General features: G+C 61.0%; 1 protein-coding gene across 1 annotated transcript; it reads right to left on the bottom strand.

Moving 5' to 3' along the window:
- Positions 1–548: 548 nt before the first annotated feature.
- Positions 549–9781, bottom strand: CABP7 (calcium binding protein 7; the record flags this gene model as incomplete). The annotated part of the gene is made up of 5 exons (XM_082641023.1): positions 549–714; positions 935–1088; positions 1398–1510; positions 2300–2443; positions 9673–9781. 5 exons carry the CDS (start codon positions 9779–9781, stop codon positions 587–589), a joined length of 648 nt encoding a protein of 215 aa, XP_082497149.1. The 3' UTR covers positions 549–586.
- Positions 9782–18977: the final 9196 nt, after the last annotated feature.

Below are 18977 nucleotides of genomic sequence, written 5' to 3'. Positions count from 1 at the left end.
AGTGGGTGTGTGGAGGAGGGCTGAGTTTGAGTCTAAGGAAGATCAGAGGAAGGGACTCAGCAGAAGGCCGGGGGCTTCCTCAGGCCATGCCAGGGAGAAGGGCCCAGGAGACCCCAGCCTCATGTTGCCCTCCAGGAGGAGGCTTTCTGTCCCCTGCACTCCCCTCCATGGCCCTGGGCAGACCTGAGGGACCAGGGTTGGGTTGGCTATGTGGCCCTGGGCACACAATGCCTCCTCCTGCCCAAGGGACCTGCAGCTACTGGGCCCTGTATAAATTCCTCCTTAATTTTCCAGGAGCCCCTGCACAGCGGGAAAAGTTAGTGCTACATAAAGGCCAGGGTGGGGCACGGGCAGGGTGCAGGCAGGGCCAGGGCCGTCCTGAGAGCCACCACCAGGCCCTCTGCAGCTGGGCCACAGCTCCATGCAAGGCCTGTGGGGCGGGCGGGGTGGTGCCGCTGGACGCCCAGGCCCTGAAGTACACGCGGTGGTGGCCCAGGGAGTCGGTGGAGGGAGAGGACTGCGGGCGGCGGTGGGTGTGGAGGGGGCCCCACGCACCGCGCGCCCCACGGGGGCACCCAGGTGGCGCCTATTTCATGCCGCTGCGCAGCACCTGGTTGGCTGCGATGAGCATGACGCTGATGATGAAGGCGATGGCGAAGGCGCAGATCAGGCTCTTGCGCACACACGTCTGACGGATCTGCTGGTTGGAGCAGGCTGTGGCCGCCCGCCACCGGGAGCACCAGAGAGAAAAGGGGACAGCCAAGCGATGGACTCAGGAGCCGCCTGCCCTGCACATGGGCTCGTCCCGCGGGGCACACGGGGACGCAAGGTTTGGGGCAGGCAAGGAGGCCCCCAGCCCCCCTCTGCAAGCCCCTGGGTCCTCCCCTGCCCGAGCAGTCGGCCCGCCCGTGGGGCCCGGAGGTGGGTCACTCACTCTCCACGTCCACGGGGCCCTCCTCCGCCGTGCCGAGGTGGCTCTCCTCCTCCGTCATGATGATGTTCTCAATGTCCTTCATGGACAGGTGCTCACAGAAGGTGTCGTAGAGCAGCCGCTTCAGCTCGTCCACGGTCAGCTTTTGCATGTCACACTTGGGTGGGGGGAGACACAGCACTCTGGACACCAGCACCACCACGGTCCCCCCCAGCACCTGCAGCCACACAAGCCAGTGACAAGCCTCCAGATTCTGGAGGGCTGGGAACCACTCACTCCATTCTCTGAGTCCTCGACCAACACCAACCTCCCCAGGGAACCCCATGGCCCGCTGGGAGACAAGACGTCCAGTGGACAGAGCCTGGGGGTGTCATCCCCCCCTTTATGGTGTGGGCCCGACCCTTCGCTGGCCCAGTACAGCCCTTCACTGTGCACACAGCCCTGGTCCCAATCAGCCAGGGAGTACCTTCCAGAAGACAGTGTCGAAGTCAGTGCCGTGGAATTTCTCTGGGATCCCTGAGGTGGAGAGCTTGGGTCCCAGGAGGGTCACAAACTCCTCGAAGTCCACTTGGCCGTCACCTAGAGCAGGCACAGTTCCAGTCAGCTGGTGAGGCTGCACCTGGGCACCTTGGGCCACCATGGGACCTCAGGCAGGTCCCCTCCTCAGAGCCTCATGTGCCAGTCTCTGGGCTGATGCTGAAGCCAAGTGTGCTGGGGCCCCACTTGACAAGGTGGGGGGGGGTGGCACGCAGCAGGTGGGCCCTGAGCAGGCCTTGCGTGTGGGAGACACGTTTCCCTCTGAACCCTACATGGCTCCCCAGCACCCTGCTGCTGTCCCGGAGCAGGTGTGGAGCCGGACATCCTCCCCACCACACAGACAGGAAATTAAACTCAGGATGGGGGACCGCCTGCCCAGGTCATCACCTGCTCTCTGGGTGGAGATGAGGTGGGGGAGGCAGCCAGAGGAGGATGAGCGGAGGGCACTGGGCATTACTGGTTCTTATGAGTTTTTCCTTGATTAAATGCCAGGTGGCAAATATTTACAACTAAATTGATTTTTTATTTTTGGTGAAGGGAAGTGGGGTATTTAGTATATCCGTTCTGCTTTCCTGTACTTTAAAAACTTCTTGGAACACAGAGTGAGAGGGGCAGAATCTCCAACCTTTGGGTATGGCTGGGGCTGTCACTCTCTAGCCTCAATTCTCCAGGCTGAGAAATGGGGCCAGACCTGGCTGCAAACCTAAGCCATGGGCTTGGAAGGCTGGCTGGGAGTGGGGAGAGTAAGAGGCCCCCCCATGGGCTCAGGCCCTAGACTTGCCCCCCGCCACCAGGTGAGGGGTGAGGAAACAGGCAGGGGGCAGGGCTCACCGTCCATGTCCAGCCGCTGGATGATAACCTCCAGCTCCACCTCGTTGGGCATGTATCCCAGGGAGCGCATGGCCGTGCCCAGCTCCTGCTTGGAGATGAAGCCATTGCCATCGCGGTCGAAGACTTTGAAGGCCTCTCGGATCTCTGTGGGAGGAGCAGAGCAGGTCAAGACCTCACTCCTGTCCCTGACAGCCCACTCCCCAGACCTCCAGGATCCCGGATGCCACAGCCTGAGCCCGGGATGGAGAATCCCCCCTTCCCCTCTAGAGCCCGAAAGTCTGGTCAGAGACAATTGGCAGGTGGCTCAAGAGTCCACTACAGCGCTGCCTCCCTGGAGCTCAGGGCAGGCCAAGCAGGCAGCAAAGGTGCCCAGGCCCCGCGTCAGTGACAAGACCGCCCCGGGGGTCTCCGGCTCTGTGTGCCAGGCTCCCACAGCCTCTCCAGGCGTGCTCACGACGACCCCGTGTGGCCGGTACCACGGGTCCCACGGTGCAGGGGAGGACGCCGGGTTAGGCAGCCGTCTTCTGTGAGCTGCCGAAGGCTTCCCTGCCCACCCTCCCCCTCCATCCCCCCTCTTTTCATCCCCATCGCACTTCCTCCCCAGGCTCAGCTCCTTAACACCGGCCAACACTCATTAATGGCGGCCACGTGAGGCAGCCGCGGCTCCGGGCTAATGGGCTGACAGCTCAGTGCAGACTGCCTCCCAGACGGAGCCCAAGGTTTGGGGGAAGACAGAGGATGGATGGAGCAGCCCCAGGCCAGCTCAGGTGCGGGGGGTCACTCCCCCCACCATTGTATGGAGAGGGAGACAGGCCTGAGGACCTGGGTGACTCAGGGGTGGGGAGCAAGGCACTGGGCTGGGAGCCTGGGAACAAGCAACCCCGTGAGTGACCGTGGGCTAGCCTCAGTCTTACCCACAGTAAAGTGGGCGGTAATGGTGTAAGGATGAAAGGGTTTTACCAAGGACATCCAGGAACTGTTGAGGGTTGAAGGGTCCTAACCTCTCCCTGTTCACCCTTTTTTCACCTCTGTTTCTCTGTTTGCTGTCCCTTCATTGTTACTCAGCCCAAGAAAAGTCCTACAGAACATTTCCCGTTGATGGGGAGTGAATCTCATTCCACTCCCACCCTCTCTGCTCTAGCTCCCGGGGGTTTCCTTGTTCAATTCACGGGCAGAGGTGAGTTCATGTGCATGCATGCGAGCGTGCGTGCGAGCGTGCGTGCAATCGTGTGAGCGTGCATTTGGAAGGAGAGGCAGATGAGATGCTCCACGCTGCCCTCCTGGAAAATGAGGCCCAGAGAGGCTAGGTGGCCAGTGTGGGGTCAGGGCTGTTTCTGGTGAGGGCAGGAGTTAGGCTAGCCCAGGCCTGGCCTAGAGGGTCTGTGAGCCCCTGAAACTGACTGTGGGATCCTGCACCTTGGGGTCATCCCCTGATTCTGCTGGACCCACTACAGCCCAGAGAGGGTGGCCATGTGTCCCAAGCCACACGTGAAGGTGGCTTGGGCTGAAGCCCCAAACTTCATCAGGCTCCTCCCACCTGGCATCTACAGCCAATGCCTGGAGGTTCCAGTTGACATGCAGGCCAAGACAGAGTCAGTGGGCCACACCTGAGTTGCCTAGGCCCCCAGACCCTCTGACTCTGGACCACCCCCTACCCATCCCAGGCAGGGCCTGAGAACCTGGTCTCCTAACCAGTGGCCCCTTGGCCAGGAGAGCAGCTGGGAAGGGAGATCTGGGCCAGGCCCAGGGGCTTCTGTAAACCCTGGATCCTGGGAACTCCAGGCCAACTCCCACCTGAATTTTCCAGGGCCACAGAGGAGGTAGTGAGCTCCCCATCCCCAGAGGTGTGTGAGCAGAGGCCCAGCAGTTACGGAGGCTGCTGAGGGAATTCCAATCACCTGGGAGTCTTTGGGTTCAGAGGAAGGCACTGACCATGCAGCCAGGCACACCCTCTGCCCAGCCCTCCACACACACACTTAGGATTCTGGCTGGCACTGTTGGCCTCCTGACCCAGCCATGGGCTCTGCCCATCTCAGGTGTCCTGAACTCCAGCCCTAGGGGCCCTTTCAGTCATGGTGGGCACCAGGGCTGCTCCACCTCCAGGCCTTTGAATATGAGGCTCCTTTTGCTTGGAATGCTCTTCCTCTCACCATGGTGAATTCTGATACATCCCTAGTTCCCAGCGTGGATGGTATCACCTCCCTGGAGCCCTCCCTGCCCCCCCAGCTGACTCTGGCCCTCCTCTGGGCTCCCACAGACTCCACCCTTCCCCCAAGGATTCCTTCCTGACCACACCAGATTGTGAACTATGAGACGCCATGAGAGCAGGAGCCAGGTCAGTCTTGTTCACCGCTGTGTCCCCGCTACCTGGAACAGTGCCTGTCATTCAAGCATAACCATTTGCTAGTAAGTGGTTAAGTGAATGAATGACTGATTCAGGGAGCCCACCCATCTGGAGCACACACACAAAGGAGCTGACCAGAAGTTCATGCTCCACTTGGTGTGGGGTCATCACTCAGAGCCCATTTACTCTTAGTTTACAAATGATCCTAGTAAGGGCAAGCGTTTGCTTTCTACTCCCCAAGCAGGCAAGAAACAGGAAGGGAGGCTGAGGATGCTGCTTGTCCCCTTGTGCAGTCCCTAAGGACCCCCTCACTCCATGGGCCACCCAGAGGAGGGGGATCAAGCCGAAGTCAGGGGTGGGGGAACCATCCTCAGACACCCCCAGGTCAGGGGCTGGTTTGGGGAACCCAAGGCAGGCACCCCATCCTTCTGGGTCCTTGGTCGGGAGAGCTCAAGGTGGGATGGCAAAACCCTGGACCCACAGTGGGGCTGCAGTGGGTGCTGGCTCTCTCCCTTGCAATGAATTGGGGTCCAGGCTGTCCCTCCCACACTGACAGGGGCCAGGTGTGGCTCCCAGAGCCCAGGGCTGTTTCAACTGGAGCCCCTGATCTCCTTCTAAAAGTCTTGAGAAAACGCACAGGAGACAGTGGAGGGCAGGTGAATCTTGGGGTCCGTGGGCAGGCGACAGGCCCAGGGGCAGCCCTTTCTCAGGCAGGACTAACCTTCCAAGACCACTAGATCAATCCAAAGACCGCCACCTCCTCATTCATGTGTCGCCTCAGCCACTCCTCCCTGGCATGCCTGGCTCACACCTCAGTCTTACTCTGTGTCCTCACCCTTGCTCAGAGCTGTGACCCAGCACCAGCTGATTTCTGAGGCCAAGTTCAGGGATCACCTTCCCTGCCAGAGAATCAGCACTAAGTCACACAGATTCAGGGTCAGATCCCAGCTCTCCCACATCCTGGTCGGGTGCCCTTGAGTAGGTGTTTGCTCACCTGTACAATGGGGCTGCGGAAATGACTAAATAAGAAAATCAAGCATGTAAGTGCTTGGCTGGGGCTGGGGCTGGCTCAGAACAGGATGCTATAAATCAGAACATCCCAGACGTTCTGGCAGAGCCGGAAGGAGAGGGAGGACTAGGGGAGCTTCAAGCACCAGGCCGGCCTTCCTGTTTGCTGGTGCCAAGACTCGGGGGCCGAGGCTTGGAGTCTGGCTTTGCCACTCAGCAGCCGAGTGACCTGAGCAAGGCACCTCCCTCTCTGAACCTCAAGAGCCTCGCCTGTGAGATGGGAACGTGACTCTTGCCCCATCTCTGAAGGCTGGACTCTGCTGGGGGCTCCCAGAGTGGGGTGGGTGTCCTGTTGCTGCTGCCGCCATTGGCACATCCCAGCTGGGCACGTTTCCCTGAAAGCCTTGCTCTGTTCGCCCCCCACGAGGCAGGGGAAAGCCTGTCGTGCTCCACGTTGGCATGGGGAAGCCTGGCCCAGGCAAGGGCTGGCAGGGCCTCTGGGTTTCCGGGCCGACACTGGTCCCTACCTGCCACCTCCAGCCTGATGCCCTCAATCCCCTCCCCGGCCCGAGGAGCTGCGTCAGGGCCTGAGTCCCCAACCGCCCCCAAGGGATGCCAGCACTGTCAGGGAGCCAGAGTCCAGAGAGGGGGTGCGTGGGCTGGAGGTCACTTTGAGGGGGGCAGTGTCTGTCGTCTGCGGCAACAGCCACTCTCCGCGGCATTGGCCCCGCGCCCCAGCACTTTGGCCTCCCTGAGATTCCAGCCTGACAGAGGCGGCTGCTGGGCTTGCAGAGAAGAGGGGCAGGAAAAGGGACTCCTCTGCCCCCCCGTACCCTGAACGCCCCCGTTTGGCCACTCTCATTGCAGGGTCCACCATCTGACTGGGCAGGTCAAGTGCCAAGCCCAGACCTCTGCCCTGGTGGTTGTCTGCCTGTCCGTCTGTCTTCCTTCTCCTCTCTCAGAGGAAGGGCCAGGCTAGGGCTTGCAGCTGCCCCAATTCCCACCCTCAGGTGCTCAAGCACGTCGATGCCACTGGGGTCAGCCTCAGCACTGCCACAGGCCAGGGGGGCTCTGCTATGTGCATCTCAGGGAGAATCCGGGAGATCCTGTACCTCCGCCTCAAGGGAGGTTGGGGGACCCAGACCAGCTCTGCCCAGCCACGTTTACCCTGCCAACTGCCATCCAGGGGTCCCCAGGTGCCTCTGCCAGACCCTCAAGGCCGTTTCCACCCACCCTCTCCTCCAGCCTGCCTTTCTGGCCTGGCCCCCCTGCATACCCCGTGTTCCTTCCTCATGGGCCTTCCCCGACCCCCACCCCTCAGCCTCCCCACTGCTGCGTCCCGGTCCCTGAGTCCCCACTGCATGCCAGGCCCTGTGCTGAGCACTTCCATCACATCCTCTGTCACTGGCAACCCTGGGGAGGGGCAAAGGGTCAACCCCCTTTTACAGATGGAGAAACCGAGGCAAGAGAGGCAAGTGACTGCCCAAGGTCACTCCATAAATTGAGGGAGCAGAGAACTCGAACCCACCACTGCTTGGTTAGGAAGCCCTCACCTTAACCTGGTGTGCTCCACCTCCCTTCCTAGTCCTCCTCCCCCCTCGGACTAACCACCCCCTGGATTTCTGCAGGCAGGCACGTACCGTCTGTAGCATTTCATCCCAAGCTACCGGGCTCCCTCTCCTCGGCACGTGTGGCTCCCCCAGTGATGGGCATCCTCCCAGCAAAGAGCCTGGGTCTTACCCACACTACCCTGGGGTGGGAGCACTGATGAGGCACTGGGGAGGTGGGGGGGGCAGAGGGGGGATCTGTGCTGTGGATGGTCACCCTTCCCACCCAGCCCTGGCACTCAAGGCCCACTGGGGCCTGCAGAGACTTGGTCTCCTAGGAGAAGGGCTTCCAGAGTGCCTGCAGCCAACAAGGGGGCCGATCACCGAGGACTTCCTGTCTTCATCCATGGCTGCCCGCAGACCGGGAGATGGGCTAGGGCCACCAGGCATCTGCTTGCTCCATGACGCCCCCCCTGCCCACCCCAGGGAGGGCTCTGTCCTTCAGATGCCCCCTGTGCCAGGTCCTTCTGCTTCACAGGGCCCAGGAGAAGTGGACAGGAGAGAAGCAGGGAGTGCGTTTTGGTGTGGCTGGTGACTAACGTTCCTGGGCTCCTGCCAGCATGTCCGCCATGCGGTCCAAGGGGAGCCTGCGGCCTCTTTGCCCCTGCACTGCCCACCCTGTGCCCTGCTCACCCCTGCACCCCAGCCTCCTCAGCTTCTCCCCTTCCTTGGGGTCTGTACTCCAGGGCTGGGAGATCAGGAGAGGAGGGACCAGTGAGGCCCATAGAAGGGCTGCCAGGGTCATGGTGGGGTGCTGGGAGCAAGGGGAGGGAATGAGGGGAAAGCTGCCGGTGTAGGGGGACAATGTTTACCCCTGCCCGCGTGGCCAGGAGGAAGGTGTGGATGAGGATCTGTGGAGGGGAAACTGGTAAGAGGTTTGCGGTGGACCAGGGCAGGAGAAGACAGTGTTAGGGAAGAGATAGCCTATGCCCCATCCCCTGCCCTCTTGTCCCTCATCATACTCCCTCCTTTTCCCAGGCCCTGGATGAGACTTTTTGTTCCTGGGCTTCGGCCCAGACAGGGCAGGGACTTGGGCTTTGGAATTCAAGGCCAAAGACCCAGTAGCGGCACCCATCCATCTGTCCTGCCCGCCTCAAACATCAGGCTCTATTTCCATGGTTCTCCCAACCTCTGGAGGCTTTTGGGGGGACTTGGTGAGAAGCAGGCGGCTCATAGTCTGTGGTGCAGTGCGGGGGTGGGGGTGGGGTGGGGTGGGGGTAGCTGCCTTCTCCTCTTGATCTTCCCCCTGATCCCGTCTGACTCCCCCAGGATCTGCTCCCTCCAGGGCTGGGGGATGAGGCTGGATCCTCTCCATGGCTTGTGCTCCCACCATCATCCCTGACTGCGCTGGTGTCTCAGCTGCACCCCCCAAAGGCCCTGTTGAGTCCCAGATCGCAGAGACCCCTGGACCTAAGGTACCTGAAGAGAGGCCCAGCTTCTGGGTGATCACAGCCCCTCCCCCAACAGCAGACAAGCAGATCCCAGGGGGCCAAGACTCCCATCAGCCCAGAGCCCCTCACTCCACTCCATATGGGACCCCAGGAGGTCTGGGGGGAGGGAAAACCTAAGCACCTGTCCCCAGCCCAGTAGGGAAAGAGCTTGCAGGCCCCAGGGGTCTTATCGCTCCTCAGAAGTCTCTGTCCAGGGACCCTGGCCTCTGCCATCTGCTCTGATCTCGCCTAGCCTGCTGCCTAAGGTCCCCATTCATGTCCAGAGGTGGAGGGACTCCAGGGGGACAGATTTAGGTCCCGGCCTCTCTGCCTTTCCCTACCAGGTTTGGTTATCTCAACCAAGCCGCCCAACCTGGCCACTTGTTGTCGCCACCACCTCCCGGGCCGCCTTCCTGGCGCTCCAGGCTGGGGGTCCCCGCAGGGCTGTGGGGAAGGGGCTATGGCCGCAAGAGGGGCTGCGGGCAGCCCGGGAGCCGGCAGGAGCAGGGCAGTCGCCCTCTCCCCTTCTCTCGCTGCCCGAGCAGATTGGATTTTAAAAGCGACACGAGCGGAATGTCAATGCCAGCGCAGAGCCGCGGGCGGCCGCCGCGGAGGGGATCAAGATGCGGGTGCTCTGGCCGGGCCGGCGGAGGGGGCACAGCTCAGACCCCAACCCAACCCGCCGCGTTGCCGCACCGTCACCGCGGATTGCGCGGCCCCGTGACCCCGCTGCGGGGCCCGGCAAGTTTCCGCAGCGCGGGGGACCACGCGGGCAGGGGCTGGGCCGCCCCTCCGCCTTGGCGACCCCCACCGCGGCGCCCAGGGTGCGAACTCGTCCTGCCTCCCCGCGCAGCTGTTCGCTGGAGTGCCCACCTGGCAGACGGCACCTGCAGACAGCCCCCCGCCCCCGCTCCCCTAGACCGCGCTTCACCTGGGCGCACAGGTAGGAGGGCCGGCGGGCGGGGGTCCCGGCGGGGCACTCACCCTCGAGCTCGTCCTCAGGGATGTCCACGGGGCGCTGCTCCGACAGCAGGTTGGGCACGGTGTAGATGCCCCGGTACATCAACGCCGCCGTCACCGGGTGGAACGGCATCTTGGAGGCTCCGCGCCCGCCCGCCCGCCGCAAACTTTGAGGTCGGGGCTCATGGGCCGGCGGCGGCCCCGGGGGCGGCTGGAGCGGGCAGGGCGCGCGGCTGCGGAGGGCGGCCCGGCGGCGGCAGTGGCGGCGAGGCGAGGGGCGCCCCTCCGGGGGCCTAGCGCCCCCGCGCCCCGGGCCGCCGGTCCATGCCGCCCCCTCGTTCGTCGGGCTCCCGGCCGGGGCCCCGCAGGGGCCGCGGGGGCGGCGCCGCTCGGGCCTCTTCGCTCGGGCCGCTGCGCGCTGCGCCCGCCGCTCCCGCTCCTCGGTGCCCCGCGCGCTCCGCGCTGCGCGCTGCTCGCCGCCCGCTGGTCCGCTCGCCGGCGCGGCCGCCCGGCCCGCCGCTCCGGTTCTCGCCGCCTCCCGTGCTCGCTCTCTCGCTCTGTGCAGCTCTGGCTGCGCTCCCCGCCTCCTCCGCCCGCCGCCCGCCGCCCGCCCCCTTCGCGCTCCCCCACCCCCACCCCGCCCGCCCCTTCCCGCCGCCGGCCCCTGTGCGGCCGCCCCTCGCCGGCCAGGGGTTCCTTCTCCCCTTTGCCCCGGGCTCCCCTTTCTTCCTGAGGAGGATCACTCGCCCCCCCCAACGCCCATACAAACCAAGTCCGCAGCCACCAGGATTAAATTAAGCTGGGGGTGGGGCCCTTCCTTCCAGCCCCTTGGCTGGCCCCCACCCCCATGAACAGAGAGCCAGGAACTGAGGACCAGATACCTGGCAGCGAGGGGAGGTCTGCCCCAGACGCCTGGATCCTCGAAGAGAATCACACAGTGTTGGCGCCAGGAGAGGCTCCAAAGTGGGGAAACTGAGGCTGAGAGAGAAGGGCGTTGACCAAGGTCATGGGGCAGGGCCGGCAGGCAGGAGCTGGGGACAGCTCTGGAGCAGGCTTCCCTGCCCTGTGGCTGAGACATCGCACCTGACCTTGCCTCCAACAGTGGAGCCTCCTTCCCAAGCCCTCACCACCGCTCAGCCTGCAGAGAGGAAGCCAGGCCCCAGAGAGAGTGGGGGACAGAGAGGTGGCCGGGTGCCTGTAGGGACTGGTGTGAGGCTTTGTCAGTTCACATAGCTCCAGGTTAGACCTAATACTTGTGCAGGGCTCTCCCAGGCCCCAGAGCTTGTGTGCGCGTGGAGTGAGGGGTCAGGTGTTCGTGGGAGCAGTATGCCTGTGCATGTATCCGTTATCCACGAGGGTGTGTACATGTGTTTTCGAGTCCACACGCAGATGAACGCATGTTGGGAGTGTGTGTGGACACCTGTGTGTGCCAAGGTTGTAAGCTGGGAGGGAAGGGCAGGAACCCGTGGGCGGGTGGGGGGCAGTGTGCAGCCCCTGGCTGTGGGCCTGTGTTCCCAGACGGCCATGCACATTTATGGAGGAGGGATTGACCCTCTGGCCTCGCCATGGCCCCAGCTGCGGACCCCGCCCCTTGAGGCCCCATCGGAACCACCTCCCTGCCCCCTTTGGTCCAATCAGCCCTCGGCCCCAGGGGGAAAGCTGATTGCCGCGGCCCTCTATGGCCCTGCCCTTCCCAGGTTGATTACATTTTTCTGCTTTTGTCGCTGATTAATCACAGCCCTGTCTCATGGCCTGGGGAGAGGGGCTCAGGGAGAGATGCCAGCCTTGGCTGAGCTGGGCTGGGCCAGGCCTGGGCCCCAGCACTTCTTGGACTTGGCTGTGGACACAGCTCCCAGCAGCATCTACAACCTGCAGAGAAGCCAGGAAGGACCCCAGCTGTTTGTCTGTCTGTCTCCCCAGCCTCTGTGGGCCAGCTGGGTGCCCATTAGGACCTGGGACTGGGGGCTGTGTGAGGCCCCAGAAAAGCCCCTCCCGAAGCCCTCCTGGTCCAGCTGTCCCAGGTCTGACGTTCCACCCTTAGAGCTGAGTGCTTTGAGCTCCCTCGGGTCTTCTGCTGGAGCAGAGGAATGAGGAAGAAAGAACCTGGACCTCGGAGCCAGACAGACCTGGGGCTGCTGCCGTGGGACCTTAGTCACCTCCCTTAACCTCCTGGGGCCTCGGTTTCCCTCATGAAGTGAGGGTGGCAGTGCTACCTCCCGGGCAGTGTGAAGATGAAGAGATGTAACCTATGAGAGGTGCCTGGCAGGGCGTCCCTGTGTCTCTTGGGAGTTTACTATTGGCATGAAAATCCCCCCGGGGTATATGCAATAATAATAATTATAGCTGCAACGTACTGACGGGGAGCGTGAATGACAGCAACTCAATCCTTTGGTGTTTACTGAGAGGCTAGCCAGTTCTAAATCAGGACCCCCACGTCTAGGGAAGGTGGGCTGGAACCTGCTGAGGGGCTGGTGGGAAACCCAGCTCCTGGTGACTTTCCAAGAGGCTGCCACACAGCATGTTGGCACTCGCCAGACGGAGCTCCCATTGCATCCCCTGTGGCTCCCAGCCGTGCTGTCCAGGCAGAGAATCTTCAAAGGACGGGCAGAAACAGCCCCCGAGTAAATCAAGCAAAAATCAATTGTGTGGGCCTGACCAGCACTACCTACAGGTCAGTGCTGAGGGAAGGTGTGGGTGTCTGCTAAGACATGGGCCCTCCTCCTGGCCTCAGCCTTGGTCTGTGACCATCTTGTGACCAGGCTGCTCCCTGGGACAGGCTCCCACCGGGCCAAAGGGACAGGACCCTCCAGGTTTATAGCACCAAGGGACTATAGCACCAAGGTCGTGGTGCACCCCACTGCTTGGGTCATTCTTGACCTCAGGCCAGTCGCTCTTATCTCCCCTGGTGCAAAGCCATGGCCCATGGAGCTGGCTGTGTGTCCAGGGAGCTTCCACACGCCACCAGCTGCACCTGGGCTACACCTGGGCTGTGCATATGACCTGCACAGAGTCCCCTAAGACTCTGAAGGCATTTTGGCCACACCCCACTCATGGTCAAGGGCACCCCCATTCAGGGAGCTGAAGGGACCAGGTTAGGTCATGCAGAGTTATAAGATAGAGCTGGGGTTCAAGCTCAAGGCAGGAGCTGGGTAGGGATGGGATGGGAATACAGGCTCTGGGCCATGCTGCTCTCTTCCTGCCCTTCCAGGGTCAGAGGAATGCCACCTCCTCTGGGAACCTTCATCGACCTCCTCGGCCCTCTGGTGGGCAGCCCCTGGGTGCTAGGTCCTACGAGCAAGCCAGACTGGGAGTCAGAGGATGAGGGGGAGCTGCTTGTACCTGGGGCTCACAGAGCAAGCGCCAGAGGGCTGGGCAGCATGGTTAAGGCCGAAGCTCATTGCCTGATGAAGGGCAGGTGTGGGGGCCAGTTTTTACAGAGGAAGGACATGGAAACAGGGCTTTCGGTTGAGGAGGCAGTGCCATGAGCAGTAAGAGCTCTGCATGGAGAATCTAGAGCTGGACATGTGCCTTTGGGTGTCTCTGAACCTCAGCTTACTCACCTGTTAAATAGGAACACATCCAGCCCCCAGAATGAAAGCTTAGCTCCTGCACGCGAAGTGCTCAGGCACGGAACACGGTGGCTCTTACTATGAGTCAAGGGAACTCCAGGAGGAAGAGCAAGGGTGGGCAAAAGCTCAGAGGTGTGTGAGGACCCCACTCAGCTCTGGAGGGCAGGGTCTGGGTCTGCACCCCCCAGATCCGAGTGCCTGGCACAGGACTGGGCTGGGCTTGGGAAAGTGGCAGGGGCTGGATGAACATCTGCTGAGAGAATGAATGAGAGAATGAATGAATGAACGAAAGATCACACACCAGCCCACCCGCCCTTCGGTGTTGCAGCCCCGTCCTCTCCTCTGCACGTCACAGGGGAGCAGATGGTGAGATCACAGCGTGTGAATTGTGTCTGTCACTCCCCCATCTGGGGAAGGTGCCGCTGCCATCACACTGCACTCCCTGGGGTGCCACCAGGAGACTCGTGGGCCCTCCAGAGAGGGGTCACCACAGACTTCCCCCACTAGTCCTTTGCTCAGGGTGCTGGAAACCTGGGGAGAGGTGCCCCATCTGTGACTCTGGGAGAATCCACCAAGTGGCAGGGAGGCAAGAGGAGAGAAGTGGGGACTACCCTGTCCAGAGGCTGGCTGCCTCCCTGCCAGAGACTGGAGCCCTCTCATCTCAAAACCAGCTTGTTCCCCAGCATCCTGTCGCCACCCACATTCAGCACCAGGGAGAGCTACTGGCAGAGCCCAGGGCCAAGCCATAGCGGGTAAAGTTGTGGAAGGATCCGGGAGGGCCTTACAGGCAATACATGGACCCATTATCCAGAAGAGGATATCAAAATGGAGGGAGGGCAAGCACCAAGCTCAAGGTTTTGCTGGGGCCGCTGACCGCAGCCCTGCCCAAACTTGGGGACCGCTGGGGGAGGCAGGGAGGTGCTAGTGGGGGAAGGGCACATCCAGGGAGGGCAGAGGCTCTGGCCTCTGCTCCTTGGCTAGGGGACAATATTGTTCCAAGAACCCGCTGGGGACAGTGTGTGGAGATGAATAAAATATTCATCATCCGGGAAAACTCACAGAGTCACTTGATGAATAATGGAATTTATAGACCTGCAGAGGCAGACCCAGCCATGAGGGGTGCGGGCCAGGACCCAGAGGCCCCTGTCTGCTCTGATCTTGCCTTGCCCTGAGCACCCTCTCTGAGCCCTTAGATGCCCAGTTCCTACAGGTGACAGGGGTAGACAGGACAGAGCAGGAGGCAGAGTCCATGAGAGGGAAACAGGGTGAAAGGGACAAGTCCTTGAATTTGTTACTCCTTGAGAATCAGCTTGGTGGTAGAAAAAGAGCACTGAACTCGGAGTCCATTGTGGCTGGGATGAAACCTGGCTGCTGTTACCAGTTCTGTGCCCTGGGTGTGACACCCAGTCCTGCCTCAGTTTCCTCCTCTGTAAGATAGGGTTGACTCTACCACTACCCAACCAGGGTTGCTGGGATCTGATGAGATGACAAAGGTGACAGTGCCTGGTACATCTGTCCCTGGCCCACACAGTGCTGGGACATGTTGCTGAGAGGCTGGACCTTTAGAGCCTCCCTTTCTGGCTCTCACACTACCCTGGGCCCAGAAATGGTCTGGAAGGCAGAGGGAGGCATGGCCATAGGAGCAGAGAAGCTTCTAGTCCTTGGGGCAGGGTTTGATGTCAATAAGTGCAAAAAACCTGGCCTGGGAGAGACAGACTCAGGCACTCACCCAGGCCCCCCCACCCTAGAGAGTCGGCTTGGCTGGGGCCTGGGCAAGGGCACTTTTAAAAAGCTTCCCAGGAGCTTCCAAGGGTTAGAACCACTGCTCCAGGGAAGAAGGCTTGGTCGGGGAAACTGAGTCTGGGCAAGGGCGAGAAGAACTTGGTGGTGTCCAACCCAGGAAATGACAGCGATCCCTGCCCCTGGTCCCCTTTGGGCCTCGGTCTCCCCCTTTGGGCAGGCTGCTGACTGGCTGGGGCATCAGGGGCCCAGCCCCTGCTCCAGTCCCACTTCCTGAATGACAGCTGTGGCAGCTGGCAGAAGACAGGCGCGAGGCAGCTCCTAATTGCTCTGGGCTCCCAGATCCCTGCCTCAGTCTGTCGCCTCTGATGAGATGCTTGACTGATTTGCCCAGGGCAGCCGCTCCTCCAGAAGAGGCCCCAAGTCCTGCCGGCCCGAGCATCAGCCAAGGGTGTGGGTAGGAGGAAGTTGCCTCTCCTTGCAGGCTCTGGCCATCTCTGGAGTGGGATGAGGGTGCCTCTCCTTTCTGCATTTCTTTGTGTGACATAAAGAGCTTGTGCATAAACTTCCATTTGAACAAGAGCTGCATAGGTGCTGAAATGTGCAGACCTTGTGGGTGGGCTCTGCGGCCTCATCTGGCACACGACATGTCCTCTGGGATCAGACCTGAGAGAGAAACAGTGTGACCTCAGGCAAGTTGTTGGACTTCAGAGTCTTGGTGTCTCACCTGGGAATAAGGGTACCCATTTCTCAGGATGAGCACAGGAGGAGGATGACAGGGAAGGCACTGAGCCCAGGGTCCAGGGCAGAGCACAAACATTCGCCGTCACTGCTCCTGTGGTGTCTCAGAGGGGTCATTGTGGTACCGAGGACCGGCAGCCTTTAGCACACCAGGCTGAGTTCTCAGGCTGGTGCCTACCTCCCTGTCTCCAGCTGCCCGGGCCCTTCCCCCCACCCCGTCCCCTGCTCCTGCCCCTCCCCTGTTGTGGAAGCACCTCCAGGGCAAGGGCTGGAGATCAGACAGCTGAACCCTCTGGCCCTCCCAAGGGGGTTCTCAGATCCTGACATCTCAAATTCGTTCTCAGGAGAAGCAAATTACTTACCTGGCTTCAATCATCCAGCCCAACATTTACCTTTCTCCATGTGTGAGCTTCTGCCTCCACCTGCCACCATGCGGCCTGGGTGCTGCCTGTGTTTGCACACCTCCAGGGACGGGGAGCTCACTCCCCCCACCTCCAGGCAGGGCAAGCGCTTGCCTATTCCCTGGCCTCTGGCTTTGTGCTCCAAGATCTCCCCTGTGCTGAGACAAGGTACTGAGGGTCCCCCAAAGGAGCACCTGCTTGTCACCTGGGAGATGGACAGTGCTGATCTGTGAGTAGCTCATCAGAGTGGTGCCCCCAGCACAGTGGGGACACCGTGTAATGATGGCACCTCAAGGCTATGGGCAGAGGGCACTGTGGTAGCAGAGAGAGGGGGCAGGGGATGTGGGGGCCAGGCTTTCAGATGAGTGCTTACGGCCCCTCGTCCTGGGACTCAGCTATGCAGGTTGGCCTGGCACTGAAACACGGGGCCATGAACCAGTGAGTCTGATGAGAACGTGGGGGAGGCCCAGACTGGAGGCGCTGCCCAGGTAGAGGCTGGTTTTGCCGAAGTCCCTCCTCCCCTGCCCGCTTCTGATTCCGTAGGGAACAGGGCTATGATCTTTTGGAGTCCCTGATGTTGGGGGACAGGGCACTAGGACACCAGGGGTGGTGGGTGGAGGGACTTCCTTCTGAGCTGCTGAGTTAGGCCCCCAGCGCTGGCCCTGGTCAGACCCCACTCAAGGGGCCGCTGATGGGCCTCTGTGGCCTGAAGTGCCCTGGTCATGTCGAGCCTAAGTGATGATAAAATCGACAGCAGTTTAATTGGTAATTTTAATCCTGGACAGAGCAGTAATGGCGTTACTAATTGGATTGTTAGAGATTTGTGCTTTATGGCTATGTAATTAGAAGAGCTATGGAGGGCCAGGGTGAACTGGGGGGCCATGCAGGGCCAGGGCCAGGGAGCAGCAGGTGGGGGGGGCCCTTCCCTGGCTGGCGTTGGGTCATCACTGGGACCTCCTGCTCTTCTGCCGCTCCTTCCAAGCAGGGCTCCTGGGGCAGCTGAGTGGGGTGGGGGCAGCCAGGGTCTACACATCCCCCTCTCAGACCTGGGGTTCCATCATGTCGAGAGGAGACCTTGGCAAGCATGACACGAGGGGACCTGTAAGTTCAAAGCTCAGTTCCCTATAGAACGGGGTAGAGGGGCTCCCTCAAGCCCAGCCCCTCTCTGTGCTCCCAGGGCTCTGGGGAATCAGAAAGAGGTCTTAGGTCCTCTCCCTGTTCAGTTCCCAGATGGGGAAACTGAGGACCAGGGAGGGGAGGGGACAGCCTGTGTGGGCTCCACGCTGGCCTCATATGTGTGTCTGAGACTCACCAGCCCTGGAAACTGGCATTTGGTGGCTTTTCTGCACACGCATCGCTGCCATTCTGCACCTGTGTGAGGGACACACGGGCTGACATCTGGAGCATAGAGAGGGGCTGAGGGGGGGTCCAGACCTACCCCAGGCATGCGGGGCAGACGTTGTGAGGTGTCTTGTCAGGGGGGCAGGGTGGAGAATCCTTTGGATTGAGTTCACAAGAGGCTACAATGATTTCTGGCACTCAATAAACATTTGCTGGATTAATTAATAAGGAAAGAAAAAGAAAAAAGAAAAGGGAGGGAGGGAGGACAGACAGACCATGGACAGAGGGCCTCTGTCCAATGTTAGGCCCTCCCATTGGTCTGCTAAACTACCACTGGTCACTTTCCTAACCTAGGCGTAGTTCCCTCCACCTTCTTCCAAGGGAGCACAATGTACCTCTCTCCTCACCTCTCTGCCCTCGACTCTTCCCCTTGCTTACCTGCTCCAGCTGCCTCACCTGACAGAGTGCCAGGCACACTCCTGCCCCAGGGCCTTTGCACTTGCTGTGTTGTCTGCTAGAAATGCTCTCCCCCTAGACATCTTCATCGCTCACTCCTTCAGGTCTTTACTCAAAAGTCATCCTCCTGATGGGCTTTCCTTGGCCACACACTTGCTTAAAAAAACAAAGCAAAAGACAAACCACACCTGTTCTCCCACTGCCCTGCTTTATTGTCCTGGCTTGCACTTACCACAACATAACACACCGTGGACTTTCTTTTCTTGCCTGTTGCTGGATTTTGTTCACGGCTGCATCCCTAGTGTTGTGACATAGAGCAGATGATCATACATAGTTGTTGAATGAGTGAATAAGTGAATGAATGAATGCAAACTTGGAGGCTCCCTACCGAGGCAGCCCTGGGAGGTGAGGGCAGGTTGTGTGGGGGTGCATTGTGCAGGTTGAGGGGGCCAGGAGGCTGACATGGGGTGGTGTGGTGACTAAGACCCCCCAACTGTGAGCCTTCCCTCTGGCTCCCCACCCCGCCAGCATGGCTCCATAAGGAGCAGTGTCCCAGCGACCTACATCAGCAAATTACTCGGCAGATGGGGGCTGGGGAGATAAAAATCTCCATCCTCCTGCCAAGTGCTCCACCTTGGTTCCCTCCACTTGCATCAACTGACCATCAGCCTGACCTACACTCCCTTTCGGGTCACCCCATGGCCTCCAACTGCCTCTTTTGTGCTCCTCCCGCAGGAATCAGCTACCTCTGGGGTGGGCTTTGGGACTCCAAGGAGACCCCTCCTCTGCTGGCCCCAGCTCCCTGTTCACAGGCAAGAGTCAGTGCCCGAAACCTCACCATCAGCACCAGGGTGGGTCCCTCCAGGGCGAGCGCCAGCCCACCTGCCTGGCCAGGCTGCCTGAGGCTTCTTCGTTGGGTGATGTATGGCCCAGTGGCCCTGCCAGGAGGCGACAGCAGATAGATGGGCAGTGCCGAGGGGTGGGCTCAGAGCCAGAGCGGGAGCGGGCAGTGGGGAGGCGCCTGGCTCTGGAGAAAGCCATTCCCGGAATGCCACCCTCACTGACCTCAGGCAGGACAGCG

Source organism: Mesoplodon mirus (genome assembly GCF_964341445.2).
Source record: "Mesoplodon mirus genome assembly, chromosome: 13".
NCBI classification, from domain to species: Eukaryota; Metazoa; Chordata; class Mammalia; order Artiodactyla; family Ziphiidae; genus Mesoplodon; species Mesoplodon mirus.
Note: the sequence above shows the minus strand (reverse complement) of the source record. Positions and strands in the feature narration are given on the sequence as shown.